This window comes from Anopheles gambiae, chromosome 2 (genome assembly GCF_943734735.2).
Source record: "Anopheles gambiae chromosome 2, idAnoGambNW_F1_1, whole genome shotgun sequence".
NCBI classification, from domain to species: domain Eukaryota; kingdom Metazoa; phylum Arthropoda; class Insecta; order Diptera; family Culicidae; genus Anopheles; species Anopheles gambiae.
In genome coordinates this window covers 82347478-82371054 of record NC_064601.1, presented here as the reverse complement: position 1 = coordinate 82371054, position 23577 = coordinate 82347478, and the positions used below count along the sequence as shown (strand labels likewise).

Below are 23577 nucleotides of genomic sequence, written 5' to 3'. Positions count from 1 at the left end.
TGGGTCAGCCGGGTGTTGCAACGTTGTATGTGTCGATGGTGAACTGCTGACAATGCATTGCCGGTGGTGTCGGTGCTGACGGTACATTGTTGACAATATCGATACCAATGTAGTCAGTTCTGTAGTTGTAGTTATTTTGCAATATAATTGATGACTGTTGACTCACCCTGCGAATGATCTAAATTCCTAGACATTGTTTAAAATATGTAGTGTTCGGTTCGGGTTGCGGCGGGTAGGGTAGCGGTGCCGGAGAACCGCGATGCAGAGTTTCGGATATAATAAACTAAAAGCAATCGGGGCTTAGTACGATGAGGTACTCTGCTAGCTACTCTGATAGCGCATCTGCTACTACATTAGTTTTTCCTGCTAAAAATTCTATTTTAAAATCAAACTCTTCTAAATCTAATCTCATTCTAGTTAGTTTTGATGTTGGATTCTTCGTACCAAACAAATATACTAATGGTCTATGATCTGTTTTTACAGTAAATTTTCTACCGTATAGATATGGTTTGAAATAATTAATTGCCCAATGAATTGCTGTCAATTCTTTTTCAATAATAGGCTTATTTTTTTCTCCTGGTGTGAAGCTTTTGCTTGCATATGCTATTGGGTGGTCTTCTCCATCTGTTATTTGTGAAAGAACTGCTCCACATGCTACATCAGAAGCGTCTGTTGTTAATATAAACTCTTTCTTAAAATCTGGATATTTTAAAACTGTAGGTGATAAAAGACTTTGTTTTAAGCTATTAAATGCGTTTTGACATTCGTCTGTCCAAATAAATTTTACTTTTTTCTTAATTAGATTATTTAAAGGTTTAGCAGTATTAGCGAAATTATGTACAAACTTACGATAATAATTACAAAATGCGACAAATCTTCGTACTTCGTCTGCATTTTTAGGTATTGGAAAATTTCTAATTGTTTCGAACTTAGAATCGTCTGGATATATTCCCTTATCTGTTATTTTATGACCTAAATAGGTAACTTCTGTTTTAAAAAATGAACATTTTTCTGGATTTAATTTTAAATTGTACTGTCTTAATCTATCAAAAACCTTAACTATGTTACTGATGTGCTGCCGTGCACTGCAGCCAGTAACGATTATATCGTCTATATATACAAATGCTAGCTCAGGGGTTAATCCTGCCATAGCGATAGCCATCATACGTTGAAAACTGTTGGGGCTAATGTTTAAACCGAACGGCATACGTTTAAATTGGTAATGCCCTGATCCGGTTGAAAAAGCTGTAAATTTTCTTGAATCATTTTCTAGAGGTATTTGGTGAAATCCTGACATGAGGTCAAGGGTGCTAAAATATTTTGCCCTGCCGAGTTGATCTAGTATTGAGTCAATTCTTGGCAATGGAAATTTATCTGGTATAACCTTTTTGTTTAACTGTCTGAAATCTACAACAAGTCTCCATTTTTTATTACCATCTGTTGATTTCTTTGGAACAAGTAAGATTGGTGAATTATATGGTGAAACTGAATGTTCAATTATATCATTCTTAAGCATTTTGTCTACTTGATTTTGTATTTCTTCTGTTTGTGAATAAATTTGTTTATAGTTTGGTATGTAAGTTGGGATATTGTCTTTTAATTCGATTTTCTGAGGGTAAAAATTGTTTGTAGTAATTGGATCATCTTCTACGCAAAAAATATCGTTGTATTCTGTAACAATTTTTCTTAGATTGTGAATTTCCGAGGTGGGAATTTTATCTATTTTAATTTTTTGTAAAAGTTTTTGCAGTCTATCATTGTTTACTTCTCCTGCTTTGTTATTTACTTGTTTAGCTTCATAATTCGATAATGGTTCTGTAATAGGTTTGAATTCTGCATGAGTTATGTAGATATTTCGTTGCTTTGTGTTGATGAATTTAACTACTTGATTATCTTTAGAAATGATTGTACTACCACAAAATACTCCTGGTTGGATTTCTTGAGCGAATACTATGGTGTCCTCAGTTATATTTGGAAGGTATATTCTTCGTACTACTTCACTTCTGATAGGTAAAATAAATCCTTTTCCGTCGTCTTCCTCAATATTATGTTGAATTTCCTCTCCTTGGCATGTGAATGTAAGCAATAGTAATTCATAGTTAATAGAACATCTGTAAAGTTTGTAAAAATCTCTACCTAATATACCGTCTGCTCCTATGTTAAATTCATCTGGAACTAATACAAAGTCATGTTCCAATTCTAAATTGTTAAAAAAAATAGTACAAGTTGTAATACCCTTAGAATATATTGGTGTGTTAGAAATGCCTGTCAATGAAATCGAATTTGATCTTATTGGACTGTGATTTTTCTTTAATTTGCTTGATTTGAATAATGATACTGATGCTCCTGTGTCGACTAATAATATAGATGTTTCGGTATTAGCAAAACTCAATTTTATTTTTATGTAATCAACTCCATTCAAATCTAGCGAGTATATTGGTCTAGAGTCTGAGTTGATTCCTTTTGGTCTAAAAAATTATTCTCATCCTCCTGTACCTGAGCTGTAGTATGATATACGTTTCTGGATTGTTGCCCTGTTTCTCGATTCGTTATAGCCCTAGGACTTCTATTTGGCCTGTTTTGATAGCCATTATTATTGTATCTTTGATTTTGGTTGTCTCTATTATTGCCACTGCGGTTATTATTTCTTTGATTGCTGTTGTAGCCATCACTGTTATAATTGCGGTTATTGAAATTGTTGTTGTTTCTGTAATTGTCATTGCGTCTGTATGATTGGTTTGAGTTAGGACGGTTATTATACTGATAATTCCTGTTCTGTTGTCTATAATTATTGAATCTACTATTGTTGTATGAACCCTGGTAAGCAAGTACTTGTGCTTTGTCTTGTCGAGATTCGCATTCATCTACTACTTTAGTAGCTTCGTTTATAGTTGTGAATTTTCCAATGATGAGAGCTGTTTTAGCTTCTCGATTTGACACTTTATCTATTAATGAATTTATTCCTTCCCGAATTGCGAATTCATTTGCTACTTCAGTTGGAATTTGTTTTTGAAGGTAGAGAACCTTTAATTTTTCTGTAAGCTCTTCTATTTCTTTGCAAAGTGTCTTTGTATCCTTAGTTTTTAATGATTTCATGTTAGCTTTGCTTGGTTCTACCTTTTCTTCACAGCGTGATTTTATATCCTCTGCTACTTGCTGTACTGTGGTAAGGTTGGGTTTTATTCCGGTTTCTGCCTTACCAGATAATCTAGTGTAAATGAAGTCTACCAATAGTCCCTCTTGATCATCCGGGAACATTCTCTTTGCAAAATGTATTGCCCTAAGGAAGGATTGTAATTGGTCTGCGGATCCATTATATGTCGGTACTACAGCCGAAGCTTCTTTTAGGTTAAACGTCGCCATTGTTTGGGTTCCTAAACTAACGTTATTAATTGAAACTGTAAACTTTTGTTTGTGAATTGCTATGAATTTAGTTATGTCGCTATATAGTGTTCTAGCAATTTTAGATGTGTGCGTTAGTTCTTCTTCACTTATTTCATTCTCATATTTAACTAACTTTTCTTGTAGCTTTTTAAAAGTTTCCTTAGCGCTTTCCTCATATGTGCTTATTGCGCACTGTCTGTAGCATCTGTCTATGTGTTTTAGATTATCATGCAGTTGTTTTAATCTTTCTACTAGTAGTTCTATTTTTTGTTTCATTCTTCATCATATTAAGGGTTATGCAGTACCTTGGAGTTCTCGTAGGTGGTGCCCTACCCGGTGTCCGGTGTTCCTCTGTCCCTAGGTCCAGGGATGTCTTCTCTCACCTGTCTGTCCGACAGTGAGCCCGTGTGAAGGTTATTTATTTGCAGCTTTCGCTGCTTTTTGTCTTCGTCGTTGAGTCGATTATAGTTGATCCATCATGAGATGCGTCTCAATGAGGATCAAATGTAGCTTCATAGTCTTGGAGATGTTTTTGCCCTTGGAGGCACGTTTCAAAAGGCGCATTGTTGCCTTATGTAGCCTTTTCCTGTCTGTCTCGTCGCGCAACATAGCCGTCATGCGGTGTAGTCTGTCCCACTGATTTTCCATTATGATAAAGTGCCTTCACTGACGTTCACATATTTATAACACTAGCCACTTCACGGTTAATTGTTTTTATTATTATGTTTCATTTTTCGACGACTTGCTTGTGCCGTTACTTGTTCCGTTTTGGTCCCACTTTTTATTTATTTATATATTTATTTATTTATTTATTATTATTATTATTTTTTTTTTTTATTACTCTTCCATAAGGCTGTTTGCTTCCATATTATTGTTTTCGCTGTCTCTTGCAGCCGCAACCACAGTGCTCCATAACAAATGAGCTCTCACTAGTAAACCCTGCACTTCGTCTAGCGTGATGGACTGTTTTTTTGATTCAATGTAAATAGTTGCTCCTGTTTCATGCAATTCTGCTTTTATATATTCCCTAATGCATGACCTATCGATGCGTGCCTTAATCATGTGCATCATCCAGTTTATGGTTTGAACTAGATCGAGTTCAATTGTATCGTCCATCATAATGTCTATATATTTTCATGTTAAACTTTTCTGCTCACTATAAACTCGTTTTATTGTCTCTCTTTTTTTTTTTTTTTTTTTTTTTTTTTTTACTTAGGCAGCGATAAAATTTTTAGTGCTCTATCGTGAGCCTGTTTAGATAGAAACTTGTATATGGCCTTTAATACTTTACACACTATTATAATTGAGAGCAAAATTATGAGGATGTTAATTTTAACATCTTGTGATAGATGCTGTTCCGTATGTACGTTTTGAGTTTGTATAATTGTGAGGTCCTCATTGCCTTTTATTTTGGTCTCTGGTTTGGCATTACCATTGCCCATTGTATTATAATCACTGTCACCACTTTTATACCACTTGTCACTAACTTATCGGTCGCGGTATGTCTAGTTTGCGGTGATGCAAACTGTCACGGTCGCCATGTAATAAGTTGGTTCGGACGCGACGGGTAGTTCAAACAATGCCATACTATAGACATCACTCTTCAGGTATATTTGTAAGCACGATGGTGGAGGTTTCGGACAAACACAACTGAATTAAATACACATTTCACTTTGTTTGCAAATCGAGACTTGACCGACCAAGACTTAGCAGCACCACTTTACAACTGTACGTACTGTGCGTAACTGTGATTCTAACTGTCTCTTCTGGTCTCATCTTGCATCTTTATTTATACGGTACCTTTCTTCAATTCGATTTTGCGTTTACTTTCGCTTTGTGTCGGTTATGCTGAGGGTTAGGTTTTTCGGTTAACATATGGTTGCAATTATTCTGTAAGGTCAGTTCTGGGTTCTGGCGCTTACGTGGTGTTTTGTTTCCTACGCTTACGATTAACGGTTCTGTTTGTACACACGAGGTACGGTGTCTCCTATTTCATTATTTATTAACTGTTGGTTGCTATTATGCAATGCTGTGTTTTTTACACTTTACGCACTTGAAACGTTTTTGTGCTGGGTAATGTTTTTCTGCTGTTTTCGCACCTACGGGGCTGTGTGCGGGTTGTGTGTTTTTAAGTGTTTTTGGACAAGGGTTTTTCTGCTGACTTACAATTCCTGGCGTAAGGTTATTTATGTGGTTTGGGTTGTGTTAATTTCTTGAGTGGTTATTTTATCCTTTTTTGTGTGTTGTGTGGTGTTGACAATTTGTGTTTATTAAGTGTGATGAGAATTGCGTGTGAATTGATTATAGACAGTATAGCATGTGCATGTGCATGCTACAACGCCATTGAATTCTCTAACTTATTTTTATATTTTTTTACTATTGCTATATGACCTGCACGACTCAACTTGTAACAAATGAATCTCAATGAATGAATGGGTGCGAGTGCGTCCTCGGTGCATGAGTGGGTCTGAACTGAACGAATGAGTACGTGCCCTGGTCTTATCGTGCATCTTTATTTATATGGTGCATTTCTATTCAGTTAGATTTTGGATTTACTTTCGCTTTCTGTTTTCTGTCATGCGGTTACTATTATGTTCTATTTAACACACGTAGGTTCAGTGTCTCCAAGTTCATAATTTATGACCTGACGGTCGCTATTGTGCAATGTTATGGTTTTACGCTTTCAAGTGCGTCCTAACTGGTTTTTGTGCTTGGTAATGTTTTTTTCCTCACATTTGAAGTTGGTGAGTGGCCTGCGTGTTGTAAAGTTCGGATCGGGATGCGATGGTTAGAGCAGCAGTGTAGGAGGATTTAAACATCACTCGCGGGGTCAATTTGTCAGAACAAAGCAGAGTTTCGGATGATCACTGGGAGCCATCACGGCTCCAGGTAATGAGTGGACACAATGAATTAACTTAACACATTTGTATTGTTTATACGAATTAAGATATGACCGAAACGGCTCCATTGAACCGTGTCACTGTGCGTACTAAGCGTAACTGTGTCTTAACTGAGCATCACTGCGTCTTATCTTGCATCTCTATTTATACGGTGCATTTCTCTTCAGTTAGAGTTTGGTTTTACTTTCATTTTCTGTTTTGTGTCAATTATGCTCAAGATCAGTTTTTGGGTTTGCATATGGTTGCGCTTATTCTGTAAGGTCAGTTCTGGGTTTTTGTGCTTGTGTGGTGTTTTGTTTCTACGCTTGCGGGTAATGGTTCTATTTGTACACACGAAGGTACGATGTCTCCTATTTCATTATTTACGAACTGATGGTAGCTATTATGCAATGTTATGATTTTACGCTTTCAAGTGCATCCTAACTGGTTTTTGTGCTTGGTAATGTTTTTCTCACATTTGAAGTTGGTGTGTGGCCTGCGTGTTTTTAAGCGTTTTGGGATAAGGGTTTTTCTACCGATTTACATTTTCTGACTGAAGGTTATTCATGTGTTTCGGGTTGTGATGGGCTATTTTTTATAGGGGAAAAAGTTGATCTTTTGTGTTGTGTATTGATAATTTCTGTTCTTTTTGGATTTATTAGGTGTACTTAGACATGTGTGTGAACAGATTATTTCCAGTATAATTATATCCAATGTGATACGGCCGAAGTCGTTCTTTCTGAATAAAAAAAATCCAGTGTGAACAGGAAACAAGCAAAGAAACGTTTGCCTGTTTCTTCTTTCGTCCCTTTTCCACATATTGAAAATGTAGATATTGGTGAGCGCCTTGGTCGCGCCAGAATAAACTGTAATAAACGCGACGTGCTTTTTCTAAGACATAGGATAATTTGCCAATGGCACACCGCCCAATTATTGCAAATTTCTTTTAAATTGTATTTTTTCCAAATATTTATTAATTATTGATGAAAGCTATCATTTTTCTTTAAATATTGAGCATTTCTGTAAGCACCATAAAGTTAAGGTTATTACACCCTGTAAACTACTTATACTGAACCTTTTGTTCAAAAGTCAAGTTTCAATGATAAAATCTGTTGCTCAAAATTCATGTTCGTTTGCTTTGGAAGATTTTTCATAAAATGGACACGTATGTCTGGGCAATGTTTTTATTAACCACGATTCGGTTGAATGCGAAATTATCCTTTTTAGGGAAAGCATATCCTAATAGTTTCAAGTGTCGAATATTATAACATTTTAATCAGAAGCGTCGTGATGATCGCTTGTTGAGCACGCATTGCCGAAATTTATATTATGTGTGTTTATATTAGCTTGTAAATGAATTATGAGAATTAATTGTCGCGTTTGCAACACACTAAGTATTTCTAAAGTTGTATAGTTTTTTTTTAATATTCAGGAGGTTTTATAGTAAACGAACTTTTCATTCAATATTGATTTCGTCTTCGAATGTCCGTTTAACTTGGTTTTAGAAATTCAAACTGTCGCATTCGCCACTTAATAGCGTTAATGGAAAGGTTGGCATAAGTTGGTAGGAGTATCTTATACAAACTTGTAAAAAACAAGCAGGAGTATTATACATATCACTAGGCGTTAAGCTAGTGCCAAGGATTGCAATTCGTTAAAAGGTATTGATAGTGATCAGCTAAAGAATTTGTTATGGCCAGAGTAGGAAAAAAGCCATGTAACAAGACTCCCAAAACTGTGTCAAATTAATTGAAGTTCGAATTCTGTAGGGCTATCATGAATGATTTTCTATCTCCGAATTACCTACATTATAGTACTACTAACCGCTATAAATTATCATCTATGAACACTAAAATATAGTAACTAAGTTAACAGTAATCGTCCTGTATAAGCATAGTGCGGCAGCAAACATGATACAATTCTCACAGCAGCGGTTAACTTTTTGGCCACTACCAAAGCTTTATCACGATGGCGATATTTTAAGATTTCGATTGAATACTGACGCGGACCCACGATCACAACATTAAGACACCGTATAACCCCACAGATTCTCACATAAAAATGTAGAACTTCAATTAAAAAGTGATCCTCTATAGTACTGCTATACTCCGGCCTAGGATTCTTTGAATTATACAATGGTGATGAAAAAAGCTATAATGTATGCGTTTTAACGAATTGCCGCTCAGTTCTATCCTGTGAGCCTTACGGTGGATGTCATCAACGCTGCACGGAACGATGTTAAGTGGATGTCTCGACTACCCTAGTAGACCCCCTAGGACTACTCTAATAGTCCCTAGTATGATATTATGATGCCGCCTGGTGGTATTGGCTAAACTGTACGCATGATGATTTTCGATGTGCTCCTGTGGATGTGCTCTGCTACAAGTCCTGATTGATCCTGGTTTCCCATACTAAGTCGAGTGCGATCGAGTGTACAATGTGCTATTCCAATACTAGCAGTCGACCTGCTATGCAACATAATAGGTCCACTCGGTACACACCAACAATCTTGAGAAGAAGCTGTTTACCAGCACTCTATTACTACGTTGTAGAGTGCATGATGCTTGCGATTAACACATAAGCAGACTGTGGAACGGATAATGTCCGAGAGCGCTGAGTGCCGGAATGTATACTACAGCGCGACGGCGAACACTTGACCTAGCGGCTGCCATAATTGTGGTAGTTTGTTCTGGAATATTTGATGTTTAACAGGCTAGCATAATGTTACTAAGAAACCAGAGAAAGATTATCCCATATTTAGGGTCCCTTTGGCTTTGACACAAGCACAAACAGATGCCGATAATATGGAAATTGTACTAGTATAAAAAAAACCATTGCCAACATTTCCACACGGCAGACAACGAAATGACCGAGCTCCATCGTCGACAGTGAAATTCAACGCCCATAGTCCGGGTCAACGCGTGATAAAACGGCTGCGAAAGAAACGGCAACGAGAAATATTGGGGATACCCCCACATGTCGAGGCCCTTCCAAGAATTACAAAATAAAACTGATACGTGCATCTCATTTGAAACGAAATCAGGCGAATTGGCTTGCGACACTCAACAGTTAAATTTAATTGTTTTCAGTTCTTACTTAAAGCTAACAATTAATAGCCACATAATCGTCTTTCGTCTGCTGCATCTTGCTACATACAATATTTACGTCAATTAAATAAAATACGCAGAAAACTATAGATACCATTGATATAGAGTATTGCAGTATTACATATAATTGTTTTGTATCTTCGCTATATATAGTTTAGAAATAAAGAATTATACGCAAGCACCCAATCAACTATTAAAACCAATCAACCCAATACTATATATTAAAAAAAACTCCTCCCGTTTGCCTTTAAACACATTTACTCAAGTTTGGAAATTTTGTTGGTTTAAAGTTTTTATTTCAGTTGTCGTCGGCGTGCAACAAATATTCGTTGTATAATTCTTTGTTAGCTTAAACTAAAACAGCAAAAATTGCTTTGGATTTTCCAGGAATCTAACGATGCGTTACATTACAGGTCATTGTGGAAAGTTATATATTCTCATAATATGCCCGAACCATCGTATCCAGCCAGCCTTCGTCACCATCAGGATATCAACCGGAAGGAAGTGTCAACCGAGAAGTTGTATGAAGAGTTCTAAACCATAGAAAGTTTGAGAAGCAAATTTACTTGTGAGCGGGGGGTATAGTTCATTTTCTCGGGGCCCCCCCTCAATGCATCGGGACCACTCGCGGCGAGTGGCCCTCTTGAAGCGAATTCGGTTATATACATTACATTACACAGATACATGATTTGTCAAATTTCACTCATTTTTTTGTCGCGTTTAGACTTAAACGTTTAGACTTAAAATAATTAACACGTAGAAAGTCGCACAGCATGGATACAATTTAACAACGCAGCGCGCGATATGTCAGGTTGATGATCACTAATGACATTAATCTCACGGCACATACGAATAAACGGATCAGAGGATCCAGAGCGATTGCGGCGTTCCTCCACGTCCAGTAGCGATCTAGCTCGGAGCGATCTAGGCGGGACATAAGGGAAAGCGGGGCAAAATGGACCTGTTCAGGATTTTGGTATGTTTCTTATTGGTTAAACCCCTTCTCAATATTATTTTGACGGCAATCGATACTTCAACATCATATTCATGAAAAACAATAAGAATTCAAGAAAAACAATAACAAATAAATATATTTAAAATGAATTTTAAACATCAACGTCAAAATTCGTGAAAATGTATTAGGGTGGGGTAAAATAGTCTTGCTATGGGGCAAAATGGTCTTACCCGAAATATCAAAACACATCAAAACAAAGGGGCAAATGGACCCCAACATTGTACTTTAGGCTTTGGTTTAAGCTCTTGCATCTTGGTGGAATTGTGAGAGTAGAGATTAAAGTTTCATAATAAAGTGTTTTGATGAATAATTTAGTAAAATGCTTGAATATTTCAATAATTCACGTGTTGTCAGTAATTTTTCTTGTTGATATAGTATACATACAGCACAGTTTTATTTATATAAAGCTTGTATATGGTAGCGACCTTAGCTTATACCACAGCCTCATCATGTTGCTCCTGTCAAAACACACCGACCATTTTATCTCATGCTGGAACGACCATTTTACTCCAAGCTGGAACGACTATTTTGCCCCAAGTGAAACATTTTACGAACTTTAACTTTAAAAATTTTACATTAAATTAAAATGGTTACTTTTTTCACGTAAATCATAGATAAACATCATGTGCTCTTTTTTCGCTCGAATTATTTGTTAAATTCTTACGAAAGCTTTTTTCGAGACGGTGAAAATTATATAGTTTTGAGCAAACATTTTATTTGCTAATTTATACACTTATTTTGAAATCGTAGGTTGTACAACGTTTATGCTAGGCTTTAAACATTGTTTTTGATGTTTTTCATTCATAAAAAGTCATTACAAACGTGTTTATTTGCCAATAATGCAGGTGACCATTTCGCTCCACCTAACCATTTTGCCCCAGGTTCCCTACATATTGAGCTTCGGAAGACGCGCCGGCGAGACGATCCGATTGTCAAAAAGTCCTGCAACAAACAACCTCTGAGCGTTGCAGTTCCGTTGCTTCAACGACTCGCGGCGCACAATTTCCCTCATAATCCAATTGGACACACTAGAAGCGCAAAGCGAGCCACATTAATTTACGCCTGGGGAATGGGTCAGGGGACGAGCAGCTGAAGGCCAACATACTACCGAAGTGCGCCTTATCAAAGCGCAGTACAGCGTCTTGATGTAGACCGGGTAAGTGATGTCGCGTGTCGCTATTTGTTTTAGTAAGTCGAACGATTTTTGTATTATTATTATTATTATTATTATTATTCATTGGTTAATCTTCAACAGGCCATATGGCCTAATCATGTTACTCAACTTAATACACAGTACACAAAAAAAAATTACATAGCAAAATCAAGATTTGTATCGCAGTTCACTGTGACCACGGCAGAAGCCGGAGATTTTCCTTAACGCACTAAGTTGAAATAAAGTCGAAGCAATCCAAAATAGTGATGACTACAGCCGATATGCGGAACATAGGGTCAGACCGACCAGCGCTGGAGCGAGGCTGAACGATCTGGAGATTCTCTCTAGACCTAAGTGGTCGGGATGGTACGTAGATATCGACGCTTTGAACGCTTGAAGGCGGAGTTGGCCTGAACGGTCACGGGTAGGCAAGGACACCTTCGAGTCGTCGGCATACAGTAGGTTACTATCAGGAGGGAGTAATCGAGTCGAGGGAGCAGGGGTCCAAGGTTACTTCCTTGTGACACTCTGGAAATAGCATCAATACGGCGCGAGGTATGGGGACCCATTTTCACACACTATGAGCGTACTAGCAAGGTAGAAGCGCATCCGAAGCGCTGTCGAAAGCAGCCTTGATGTGCGTCGTCCTAGTCGTGCTGCGTACCAGCAATACCGAGATCCCATGTCATGAGTTCCTGCTCGATCGACCTTTGTGCATACTTTTCTCGTACGACGCTCGGCACACACTAAGTTTTGTCCACTTAGTGTGTGCGACAGTGTGCATGTGCATATTGTCGACAAACCGGTGAACATAACTTCAACCGGTGGTAGTCCAACTTCCACGGCGAATCCAGCGATTTACAACAGGTTGAATGACATCAAACTTCCACTCTTCCAGTAGTTCTTCCTTTCCCAAATTTTCACGTTCAGTTGGTCTTAGATCTTAGCCGCCAAACCATCGCTACCAGCAGACTTGTTGCTCTTAAGCTACTAGATGCCGCTAGCAATCTCAACCAAGGATGACGAGGACACTTCGTAATAACTGTTGAACTGGTGTTGATGATGTTGTGATTGCCTTGTTCTGTCTGCTGATGTGCTTGGAGGAGGCAAAGTTTATAAGCCTCAGACCGAGGCCATTTGTTATTTTGTGCCTCTTCGAAACCTGCTTCCGTACGACCTCAGCATTAGTCCCAAATGACGATCTTCACATCGTGTATTGGACAGTGTACTTCGTCTCGAGCTGCGTAAACAAAAGATCCTTTCGAATCTTTTGCAGAAGAATCAGCCACGAATCTTCAACCTCCGATGAACCGGCCATTCGTTTGTTAACCAGCCTGTTGAGGAAATCGTATTCCGTTTAGCATACGTGCGCGCGAGAGAAAGAGAAGGAGAGAGAGAGGGAACTTAATCGTGTCGCCGTGCGCTGCTCAATGAGAGAGCGCTACGCGCTGACCGAGAGAATTCTTATCAGCTTAACCAGCAAGTAGCGTTCTGATCCCCATACCAAACAGTCGCGTTCTGAACTCTGACCCGATCAGTCGCGTTCTGAACTCTGAACCGAACAGTCGCGTTCTGAACTCTGACCCGATCAGTAGCGTTCTGATCTCCATACCAGCAAGTAGCGTTCTGATCCCCATACCAAACAGTCGCGTTCTGAACTCTGACCCGATCAGTAGCGTTCTGATCTCCATACCAGCAAGTAGCGTTCTGATCTCCGTACCAACAGGTCGCGTTTTGACCTCAGACCCAAAAAGTCGCGTTCTGACCAATCAGTTATAAAGTGAAATAAACTTGTGAATTAACATCTTGCAAACATATACAGTGTTCGGACAATTCAAAGTGCATATCACATCTAACCCCAAATCCCCCACACAGCCATTATTCGATTTACCCTCTGTTGCATCGTACCCAGCAGCATGAACGCAGTACCGAGCTCGCACGTCTCTTCATCGCTCTGGTAGATCGTGTAGTTACTGCGGCATTGACGCACCATCACGGCTTTTAGCACAACTCCTCAAGTGGTACTTTCTTCAAGCCGCGGGCCCAGACCTCATCAAGCGCAATTTGGGTCTTTACCTCTGATGCGAGGATTTTTCAATTCCATGTCCCGAGCTTCCAATCGATAATCCTTTTTCCTGGTGAGGGTCTGAATCAATAGATCAGATATTCTTCTTCTCGTTGACTGTTCGTTGCGGTGAAATTGTAACGAGGGTTGCTTGCAAGGCCCCTCCCCTAAACTACGCACATAGCATCATCGCCATCACCATCGCACATGAAAGCTAAATCACCCTCCACTAGTAGTTCTTGCAATTTCTATAGTTCCAATACCTTTTCATCGTTCTTCTTTAAGTCCTTTTTCCTGCGAGTGTCTATTGCTTATTGAGGGTTTGTTGCTTGTGGTTTCGCTAAGGTAGCTTGTAAGGCCTCTCTTCCACCTCCAGTATCGTCGTGGGGCCATCGCTAACTAACTGTTTATAGTCCCTGCAGCAAGTCAAGACGAGAATAACAAGAACAATCCTTGAGGAATGGCAGGGGGGAGAGGGGCGGGGGGATTTAGAGCCGCTACTAATATGGAGAACAGACGCTACTAAGTAAATGACGCATTCCTCGGGAATTCTCTAACTAAAGCATGTGCGTATGAAACACAAGGGGAGGAGGTACGTCAAACGGTGATGATACTGCTGGCTATAACAGATAAATAAAATAAATAAATTAAGTCAAATGGAGTGCATCGATTTAAACATCTATTTCCACTTACTCAATGTTATTCCGAAAGATTTTGTCTTGCTCACGAATATTCATTCATTGAACCATACCAGATTTATAAATAACGGTAATCGGTGAAATCCCCTAAATTCAATAACTAAAAATCAGAAAAGTTGTTATTAGTTCTCGATATGATTCGATATGATTTCAATTTCAAACAATATAAATATAAGAAGAAAACGAATGTTAGAAATACAGTGAACCCTCTCTTATTTGAGAGGCGATGGGACTGTCGAATAAGAGGGGTTTTCAAATTACAGAGGTGGAAAGTGAATGAAAGGTCCATCCAAACAAGAAAGAGACAGAACATTTAGTATGCAGCCTTAACTGTTGCTATAGGAAACTGCGAACAGGATTGCCAATTTGAGCATACATCATTCAATAACCATGGCAACACCATACACAAATAAGAGGGACAGAGATTTCAGAGGTTTTCCAAATTAGATGAACAAAAATGTACTGGAAATCAAGGGACTGTGCAAAATGTTCAAATAAGAGAGGTTTTTCAAATTGGAGAGGTGTCAAATAAGAAAGAGTTCACTGTAGAAGCAAAATAAAATCTTGCCCTCATTCAGTTTCTCGCAAGCAAACTATAATGATAACCTAAGAGAGTAGAGTAAGAACGTGAGGGCGCGTGAAAATTTTGGCATTTCATTGAATGCCATCGCACCATACAGGATGACAGATGGGTACATACATTTCGACTAAAATGTTTAAGCCATGTTGATTTTGGTTATTTTTTTCACGCTTTACGGCGTGAAATTGTCTCTATATGTCTAGTTGCACGGTTAGGTTAAATCTCGTGTCACTTGCATAGAATCGCATGTCACAGATATCAAATGCTTATAGGGTAGGTGTAACAATTGTTGAGCTAACACCTATTGTTGTGCTATCAACAATAAGATCAAAAATAAGGAAAGATTGTGGTTATTTGCGGTTTTATATCCATGTATTTGTGTAATTTATCGTATTTCCTTATTTTCTAACAACTTTCATAATTATTCGAAGTCAAGTTTTTGGTCGTTTGATGTTAAGTAATTATTTTATCGAGTTGAAAAATAGCACAACAATTGGTGCAAGAAAAACTGCCGTCTGTCAATTGATATGCTATGCCAGTGCTGCAAAATGTCATAAGTATGGTAGCTATTGTTAGCTATGGTAGCTAACATATCCGTGGTAGCTTGATGCTCATTGCTAATAGTCAATAAAAGTGCGTCATGTCATGCTGAACACGACATGTGAATTCTTGAGTCCAACGTGATACTCTGACTGAAAAGCTTAGCTTAATGCCGGCGCAATCATAATCATGATTTTTTTCTGGCTGTGATGCTGCCAAATGCCACTATTTCAGTCATCAACACTCATGACTAAAATGAAGCTCAAATCAGATTTCGTACACAACTGAGATGATCAGTGACGTTACTCAAACAGTTGGAGTATCAATCACATGCTTGGTGACATTTTGATTAGCACCCAACTCTTGGTCACTCACTTGGTCACTCACGACATTTTTGTCGACAGTAATCACGACATTCTTGGAATATACTTGGCGCGTGGGCTCTAACAACAAAATGAGCATGATTTCTCCCTCTATCTGTTTTGATTATCTGTTGGGTCAAATAGAGAGAAAAAACATGCTCATTTTGTTTCTTGGAACCACTCGCAAGCACCGCATCTCTCCCATGACTGAAAATGTCGCGAGAAAGTGACTAACCAAGAGTTGGTTGCACACAATGTCACCAAGCATGTGATGGTCGCACCAATTGTTTGTGACTCTGATCATCCCAGTAGAGTTAGTGACGCTGACATGATTTCGTTTCAACCCGAATTTGTCATGACTATGTCAGTGACGTTTTGCAAAACTGATCACAGCAAAAAAAGTCGTGACATAGTGACTGACCAAGCGATGGCCGCAAACATGTCATGAGCATGTATTGGTCACACCAACCATTCTGAGTATCACCTCTGATTATCACAATTGAGGACGTGACGCTGATATGGATTTTTTATGATATTGACAGTGACATTTTGCAGCACTGTGCTATGCTATGCTCATGCCTGTAAGTTTTACTGTCAACAAACAACATTAGTATTTCACTTGGAAAATCGTACAAAGTTGACATTTTAAACCTTATCTTTAAATTATTAAATTTTATTGATTTGGAACATTTAGTTATCAAATTTTAAAAATTTTAATTCCTTTAAAACATTCCTCTTGATGTTAAAAATCAATTTGGTTAGATCAAACAATCCTAACACAACAATTGGTACACAACTAGCACAACATTTGTAACAAATAGTACAACAATTGGTTCATGGAAGAGGTTTTGGGAAACGGCTATAACTTTAGTTTCTAATTTACAAAATGTAAAAGCAATAATGTAGCTAAGATGTGTGTCTATCTCCTTCACCATTGTTTATGAATTTTTATTCGGTAGTGTTGTCACAATTCTTATTAAAGTCCAAACGCTGTATAAACTCGTCCATAATTGGTGCACCTACCCTAGTGCGGCTACCATTTCATTTATTATTTATTGAATTTTGATAAAAAAATATATGTTGTATATGTACGATACGTTAAGGTTTATTCGTGATTGATTTCATCAAATATTACATACTTAAGGTATTTATGCAAGGAAAACAAATTTGTAAAAAAAATTGAATAGCTTAGAACTTTCGTTGCTATAGTAATTCAAACAAACGAAATCTGTGAAAAATCCAAAAATGGGCCCCTTTCCGTTTTTAGATCGTAGGCTAAAATTTCAGCCTAATAGCTGTTTAAATTGCATTTCAAATTTGGCTATAAAATCAACATGCTATGAGAAACATGCTATGTTATATAGTTATAAAATGTTATAAAATCAACATGCTACCTGGTCTACATACACCTTAATTCTAGATTACACTACCTGATCTCTTTAATGTACCTTGGAATAAATGCAAAAACCAACTGGTTTTGCCATTTTTTCGAATTCGAATCTAATTCTAATTTTGAGGCTAAAGTAATCTATGCTGAAAATTGCCGGCTAGTTTTGTGTGTGGTTTTGTATATAGTGTTGACATGATTTGAGCCATAAACTGTCAAACTCCATTCAAAAACTCTGACTAGAATCGTGAAGGGCCCCAATATCTGAACGCAGATCATATAGATCTGGTGTTCACCACGTGTACCATGCTTCATTTTAAAGGATTATTTGACCGTTATTTCATTTGCTAATGAAACAACTAAAAACCCTTAATACAGTAACAATAGTTCAATTTCCAATTGTGGTAGGCGAACTCTACAATTTTGTAGTAAATTAAAAACACTTCAAGATTATATACATAGAGAAGACACGATTAATTAAGAAAATTCCTGAGGATATTTCAAAACCGCATCCGGTTACGAGAGAATAGGATAGGCCTGAATAATGCCAAATGCTTCAAATTGTGAGCATCCTGAAATCCACGAGCAAAAGCGTTCTCTGTTGGATTACAAGGGAACTATGAGTGCTTTTTTCAAACTTGCCAGTTCAAAAGCTCTGCCCATAACAAAGATCACGCAATTGAACGCACGAATATCCTCAATAAGACAATCTACTATGCTATATGCTCTTCCGCCAAGAAGACTAAGTTAGACATAATGTATGATTATGCGTAATCAATTTTGAGCGATTGTTTTATTTCGTTTCGGTATGTTTAAATCTTTCCGAAAAACGCGAATAGTCTGTGCTTACTATAAAATCTATTGGGTCAGGTTTCAGCCAGCACCACAATCATCTAGACAATTCCCTCAGGAGCATCTAGACAATTCATTCAAATTTCGCTCCACATGGTGGTCATTAGAGGCTCGATGTATCATGTCCACAATCAGACTGTTAGAAGACATCCTCGTAAAAATGCCTTGAGTGTTTTTTTCACCTGACTGTTATGTTGTCCGGCCGGATGTAATGCGCCACTGGCTAATGATACAAGCCTCACACATTTGGTACCGAATGTTCCCGGAATCGTATAACAAACACATTGCATGACAATTACCTGAGGACTTCTCCGACCACATTTCATGCTGATTGTGGTTCCTTATTCCTACATTGCACCGATCCTGTGACTCGATCCACATCGGCTTCCATACGCCATCCGTAGCATATCATCTCTGATGCACATCTGTCAAACGCCACGTAGAGCAAACTTTACTTGCATTGCCTTGGTGAATTGTGGAACATTATTGATCATATCCAAGTTAATACAAGTTTAAGTACGCATTTTTTATCAAACTTTTCATTTACCATACATACAAATGCATAGAACATGAATTATTTCTTACTATCTCGATACACCAAGCCAACCCAAACAAGTAAACGTCACTCGGTTTTCGATCGATCTGACGCTGGAGGATGCATTTTGTTTTGCCATTTTAATACACTTTGCTGCTACCATATATCGTTCATTAGATGTACTTTGGTAGGAAAAATGTTAAACTCACTATTTTACCACCCCAGAGGTGTCGGAAATGCGGTTTACAGGAGATATACCACAAAACATCCCAATCTATCGCTGCAGCGTCTCGCAAATCCGCACTTCTATCGCTATTTTCGTCTTCGGTAGAGCTAGTTTAGAGGTAAAGTATACATTTTTTGAAAGCCTAACATTTTGCCAACCCGAAACAATCATCTGATTCAAGTGTTCAGAGCAAATATGTGGTTATTGTCGATAGAAAGTACAACAGTATTTTTGCAACTTTCTTTGACAACCGCATCGAAAATCTGACATAAGCTTTCAATGTGTTTCCTCTCAAGTTCCCAAATTCGAGTCACCCCCGAGCATAGGTGAGCATAAGCATAAACATAAACATTGCTGTGTCAGTGTGTGAGTGAAAGCGAATAACCCCTCAAACAAGCGCGAAAGCAACTACGATGGCCGATTCCGCAGCGACCGAAGTCCCGGCTGCAGCAGCTGCTGCCCCAGCCGCCACGGCCAAGTCACCGAAGAAGCCAAAGGCGGCCGCCGGCCCCAAGAAGCCCAAGCAGCCAGCGGCACATCCTCCGGTCAACGAGATGCTGCTGGCCGCCGTCAAGGCACTCAACGAACGCAACGGTTCCTCGCTGCAGGCGATCAAGAAGTACGTGGCGGCCAACTACAAGGCTGACGTGACCAAGCTGGCCACCTTCTTGAAGAAGGCCCTCAAGACTGCCGTCGCCAACGGCAAGCTGGTCCAGACCAAGGGAACCGGTGCGTCGGGCTCATTCAAGCTCTCGGCCGCAGCTAAGAAGCCAGCGGTGGAGAAGAAGAAGAAGGCAGCGGCCCCCAAGAAGTCGGCCTCTGCCGCGGACAAGAAGAAGAAGACCGCAGCCAAGAAGCCCGCCGGAGAGAAGAAGGCCGCCGCCAAGAAGACCACCAAGAAGGCTGACGGTGCCGCCGCCAAGAAACCGAAGGCCGCCGCAGCTAAGAAACCCAAGGCCGCCGACGGAGCGAAGAAAGCCGCCAAGAAACCGGCAGCCCCGAAGCAGAAATCCACCAAGCCAACCAAGGCCGCGGCTGCCAAGCCGAAAGCACCGAAACCAAAGAAGGCAGCAGCTCCCGCCAAGAAGGCCGCCGCTCCCAAGAAGGCTGCCGCACCCAAGAAAGCCGCTGCCCCCAAAAAGGCAGCTGCAGCCAAGAAGTAAACCACCTACTACACGTTATACTGCATGCTTCTACAACAGCATTGCAATAACGCTCTCTTGGTTCCAAGCAACAGTCCTTTTCAGGACTACAAATCGAATCATTCAAGAACTTCATCATTTCATTCGAACACCTTACATATTACATAGATCGGCGGATTACTCCTGCTCGGTCGAATACTGCATGGCTTGTTCAGCTGGCATGCCATCAAGTTTGTTGTCGTTTCTTTTTCTCTCGTTTTAGATTACATTTTGGCACGCACAACAGGAAATTATCCCAACGGCCAAGCTTTAAGGCCAGCTCACACATCGTCTACTTATTCCCAACTCCGCTGTGATTCCGAAAAACATAGGCAAAACTACATGGATGCAGCAGGTTCTGACTGTCGAAGTATAGCGGAAACGTCTTGTGCAGGAAAATCGAACCGTCAAGCGTGCTCCAAGCTCTGCGACCTCTTTATTACCGCAAGTCCTAAGCTCTGAATTATCAGAGTAGAAAATGTATGGCTCTGTTTGTGAAAATGACGCTCATCTATTTTGGCGACATCCCAACAATGTTAATACACAAGAACAGGTAATGACGGTTAGTGCTTGCTACGACAATGTCCAACGAAACCTCACTATGAACATGCTCTCTAGCGACATACACGCGACGAACATGGTTTTTCGGAGATTGAGCCAGTTTTGCCATACGCCAATGTGCCGTGATAGCTATTGGTACCCTAGCCATTCGGTACAATCATTTACGACCAGTCCATCGATGATGCCTACCCGTAATGTACTGTACTACTCAAATTAAACGGGCTCATCCAAAATTACATTTCTAACTTACCCTTCGTTTGAGGTGCAATATTACATTGAAGGTAGTACCAACAACTGAACGAACCTAATACCTATACCCATTTTAGGATACAGAAATCATCATGTACACCTGTTGGCTTAAAAATAGGAACTTTTTTTTTGGCGGAAAGACATAGTTCTTTTCAGAATTATTTGGTAGCCCTGGAAAGGGCTTTTAAGTGGTGGTTGGGAGGTGGTATTGCGGTGTTCCACAGAGCGAAAACACATTCTAATGGTCAATGTGTTGACCATCATTGTCTTTCACTGCCTGGCAGCGCGTAGCTGCCTCGGATGATGAGTTTCTGTCATGTGCTTACGGGTTTGCGTTTCCCTGGAAGCGTGCCCATGGCGCATCGGCTGAGGGTGCATACTGGTTCTTGAGCTGCTGGTTCCGGAAGCTGCTGATGTTCTTCGGCAAACCGAATGCGCGCTTCTCCGTGGTGCGGCAGCAGCTTCCGAACCTTCCTTCCGCTTCTGAACTCTCCCGGCACCGAACCCAGCGTCGTGTAAACGGCGAGACACCGTCTTCGACGAAACTTGCAATCCAAGTTCCTGCTTGATTCGAGTGCAAGTTTTGGAAGGGTCCGCCCTGCTCTTTTTAACAATCTGCGCGTCAACGTTAGCCGTTGTTTTTCGCGGACGACCTGTCGACTTACCCGTAGCCTCGCTACGAATGGCGTTGTTCACAAACGTCCGCGAACGGTCGAACGCCTTGCAGATTGTCTTTATTGGGACGTTCTCACGAAACAGCCCCTGAATATGTTTTCGCTCCTCTGGTGTGCAGTGCTTTCCGCGACCCATGATTATTTTGTGGATTTTTTTAACAGCAACCTTACACCTTGACAACTAACTGAAGATTGAAGCGCAAAACGGCTTGGCTCTCCTTTTAAACTGCCGCGAAACGCTATCGTCACTCGTAACTCAGTTGCGTGTCGCAACTCGAATGAGATTATATAGAGGAACTAGTTAAGGCCCGGTAAAATCTACCGGATGTCCTCAAATTTCGAATCATTTTCAAACTCTACACGTCCAGTGGCAACAACCATAACTCATAGGTGTTTGAGTTCTTATTTGTTCTTACAACTGTTTTAACCTTGTAGCTTCCTTGTTGTTACAGTTCTTACTGTACATTGCAGAACCGTTAAATATCGATGAGGCTACTTTTGAGCCATACTGATGTAAATCTTAAATCTTAAATGCCTCTGTAGACGCAAATGTATAATTTTTTGATTATTATTTTTTGGTTATTGGCGTGATTTTTTTGGAAAGCATAGCTAAGTAGTAACCCCTACAACGTGTTCATTGAATAACGTATTGATGTGCAGTGGATTAAAAAATTAGGGTGCCTTCTGTTTTTTGTGCCCATAAATGTTAAGATTGAACTACAAAAATATGATATCGCACGTGGTTCGAATTCCATTTCTACTCTTTTTTTTCGACTTATGTTTCATACGTTAGGTAATTAGTAATAGATGCTTAGAACAATTTCAATGTAAATTTGCTTGGTCTTTAATTTCATGAGGGTCATTTCCAAAAACGCCATCAAAATTTTATTTTATTATCCTGAAACTGGTTTTGAAGTATTCAATGGAAAGGGTATTTGTGTATGAGACAATTGTTATTGTTGTGCCAAATATCAGATTTCGACAGTGAACATATCCCCTCATATAACCATTCCAAATGTATAGTTCTAATATTCCAATCTATACTGTTATAGAAAAGAATGGTTCAGCACTGTTATAGCCTTTCCAGATCAATTAACTAAATTCACATTTACTTGCAAACTACTTTATTTACTCTTGCCGCCCCACATTTGTCAGATTTTGCTTCTAATTTGACGTGTCCTTAATTATAACGTGGTTGTTCTTAATCCACAACATAGTACGGTGATAGCATCACATGGTAGATATTGCCGTCACTCTTGATAGATACAGTCAGAATCTTTTCAGCTCTCTTGACCACGTTACAGTAAGCATAGTTTCATTGTGGATCATTCTGCAGTTGATGTTGATCCGGCTAAATGCAGTGCGCACGGTTGTCTCACCTAACGCGCAGTATGTTGCAGCCATGTTGCGCAATGAAAAATCTCTTCCTTTAGTGCTTTGTTCCCGAAGGACATCCTGAAATAAGTAGTTCTTCCCGCCCTCGAGCAAATCGTTAACTTTCAAGCCATCAACATCCGCCGCTTTCTTGCTCGGAATTTCATCAAGGCTTTTTAGCATATGGCCGCTTAGGGTCTCTCGGCTACATCTGCCTCTTATTGTCATGCGTTGTCCTTGTCCCGACTCAGCCAATATTGCGGAGTAGTAGATTTGAGGGAGTAATAGATTTGGGGCGGTCCCGTGGTACGTGGTCGTCAACTCGAACGACTCAATAACATGTCCGTCATGGGTTCAAGCCCATGGACCGTCCCCCCGTAGCAAGGATTGACTATCCGGCTACGTGTTAATGAATGTATGTAGTATGCGAGGTGCTTAAGCACCAATAATGAGTATGGTTGGCTTTATTAATGATTGAATGAATTGGAATATCAACCATGTCACAAATAAGCTATTTTGCACAGTTTTCAAACATTTTTTTATATTGCCTTGAATATCTTGATTAATAATGGGAAAGGGTATGAGATGGGACACTTTATCATCAGGTGGCTAATTTGCAACTTTAATTATTAAAAAAATCATTATATCCAATACCATGTGTTTTCAATTCGGTTTGTGTAAACAAAAAATCTAAGTAACCATTGCCCTCACTACCCGCGGGCTGGTAGTGTTGCATGGAGCAAATCCTTTCGCAG

General features: G+C 39.5%; 1 protein-coding gene and 1 long non-coding RNA gene across 2 annotated transcripts in view; one reads left to right on the top strand and one right to left on the bottom strand.

The window, feature by feature from the left end:
- Positions 1–13648: 13648 nt before the first annotated feature.
- LOC133391888 (uncharacterized) overlaps positions 13649–23577 on the bottom strand; it is a 77356-nt gene continuing 67427 nt past the window's right edge. The window contains exons 2-3 of the long non-coding RNA XR_009765334.1: positions 14297–14401; positions 13649–14223 (exon numbers count right to left, since the gene is read on the bottom strand). This is a non-coding gene — a long non-coding RNA (uncharacterized LOC133391888). The remainder of the gene's footprint in view (positions 14224–14296; positions 14402–23577) is intronic.
- Positions 19091–20777, top strand: LOC133391634 (histone H1-like). The gene is made up of 2 exons (XM_061646996.1): positions 19091–19942; positions 20188–20777. The coding sequence occupies exons 1-2, from the start codon at positions 19197–19199 to the stop codon at positions 20279–20281; spliced, it is 840 nt and encodes a 279-aa protein (XP_061502980.1). The 5' UTR covers positions 19091–19196; the 3' UTR covers positions 20282–20777.

Excerpts from the sequence above, each read along its gene's own strand:
- LOC133391634 (XM_061646996.1), top strand. The coding sequence starts at position 19,197 with ATGGCCGATTCCGCAGCGACCGAAGTCCCGGCTGCAGCAGCTGCTGCC. Across the intron at positions 19,943-20,187 it reads AAGGCAGCTGCAGCCAAGAA|ATTACATTTTGGCACGCACA; the intron begins GTAAACCACCTA and ends CTCTCGTTTTAG.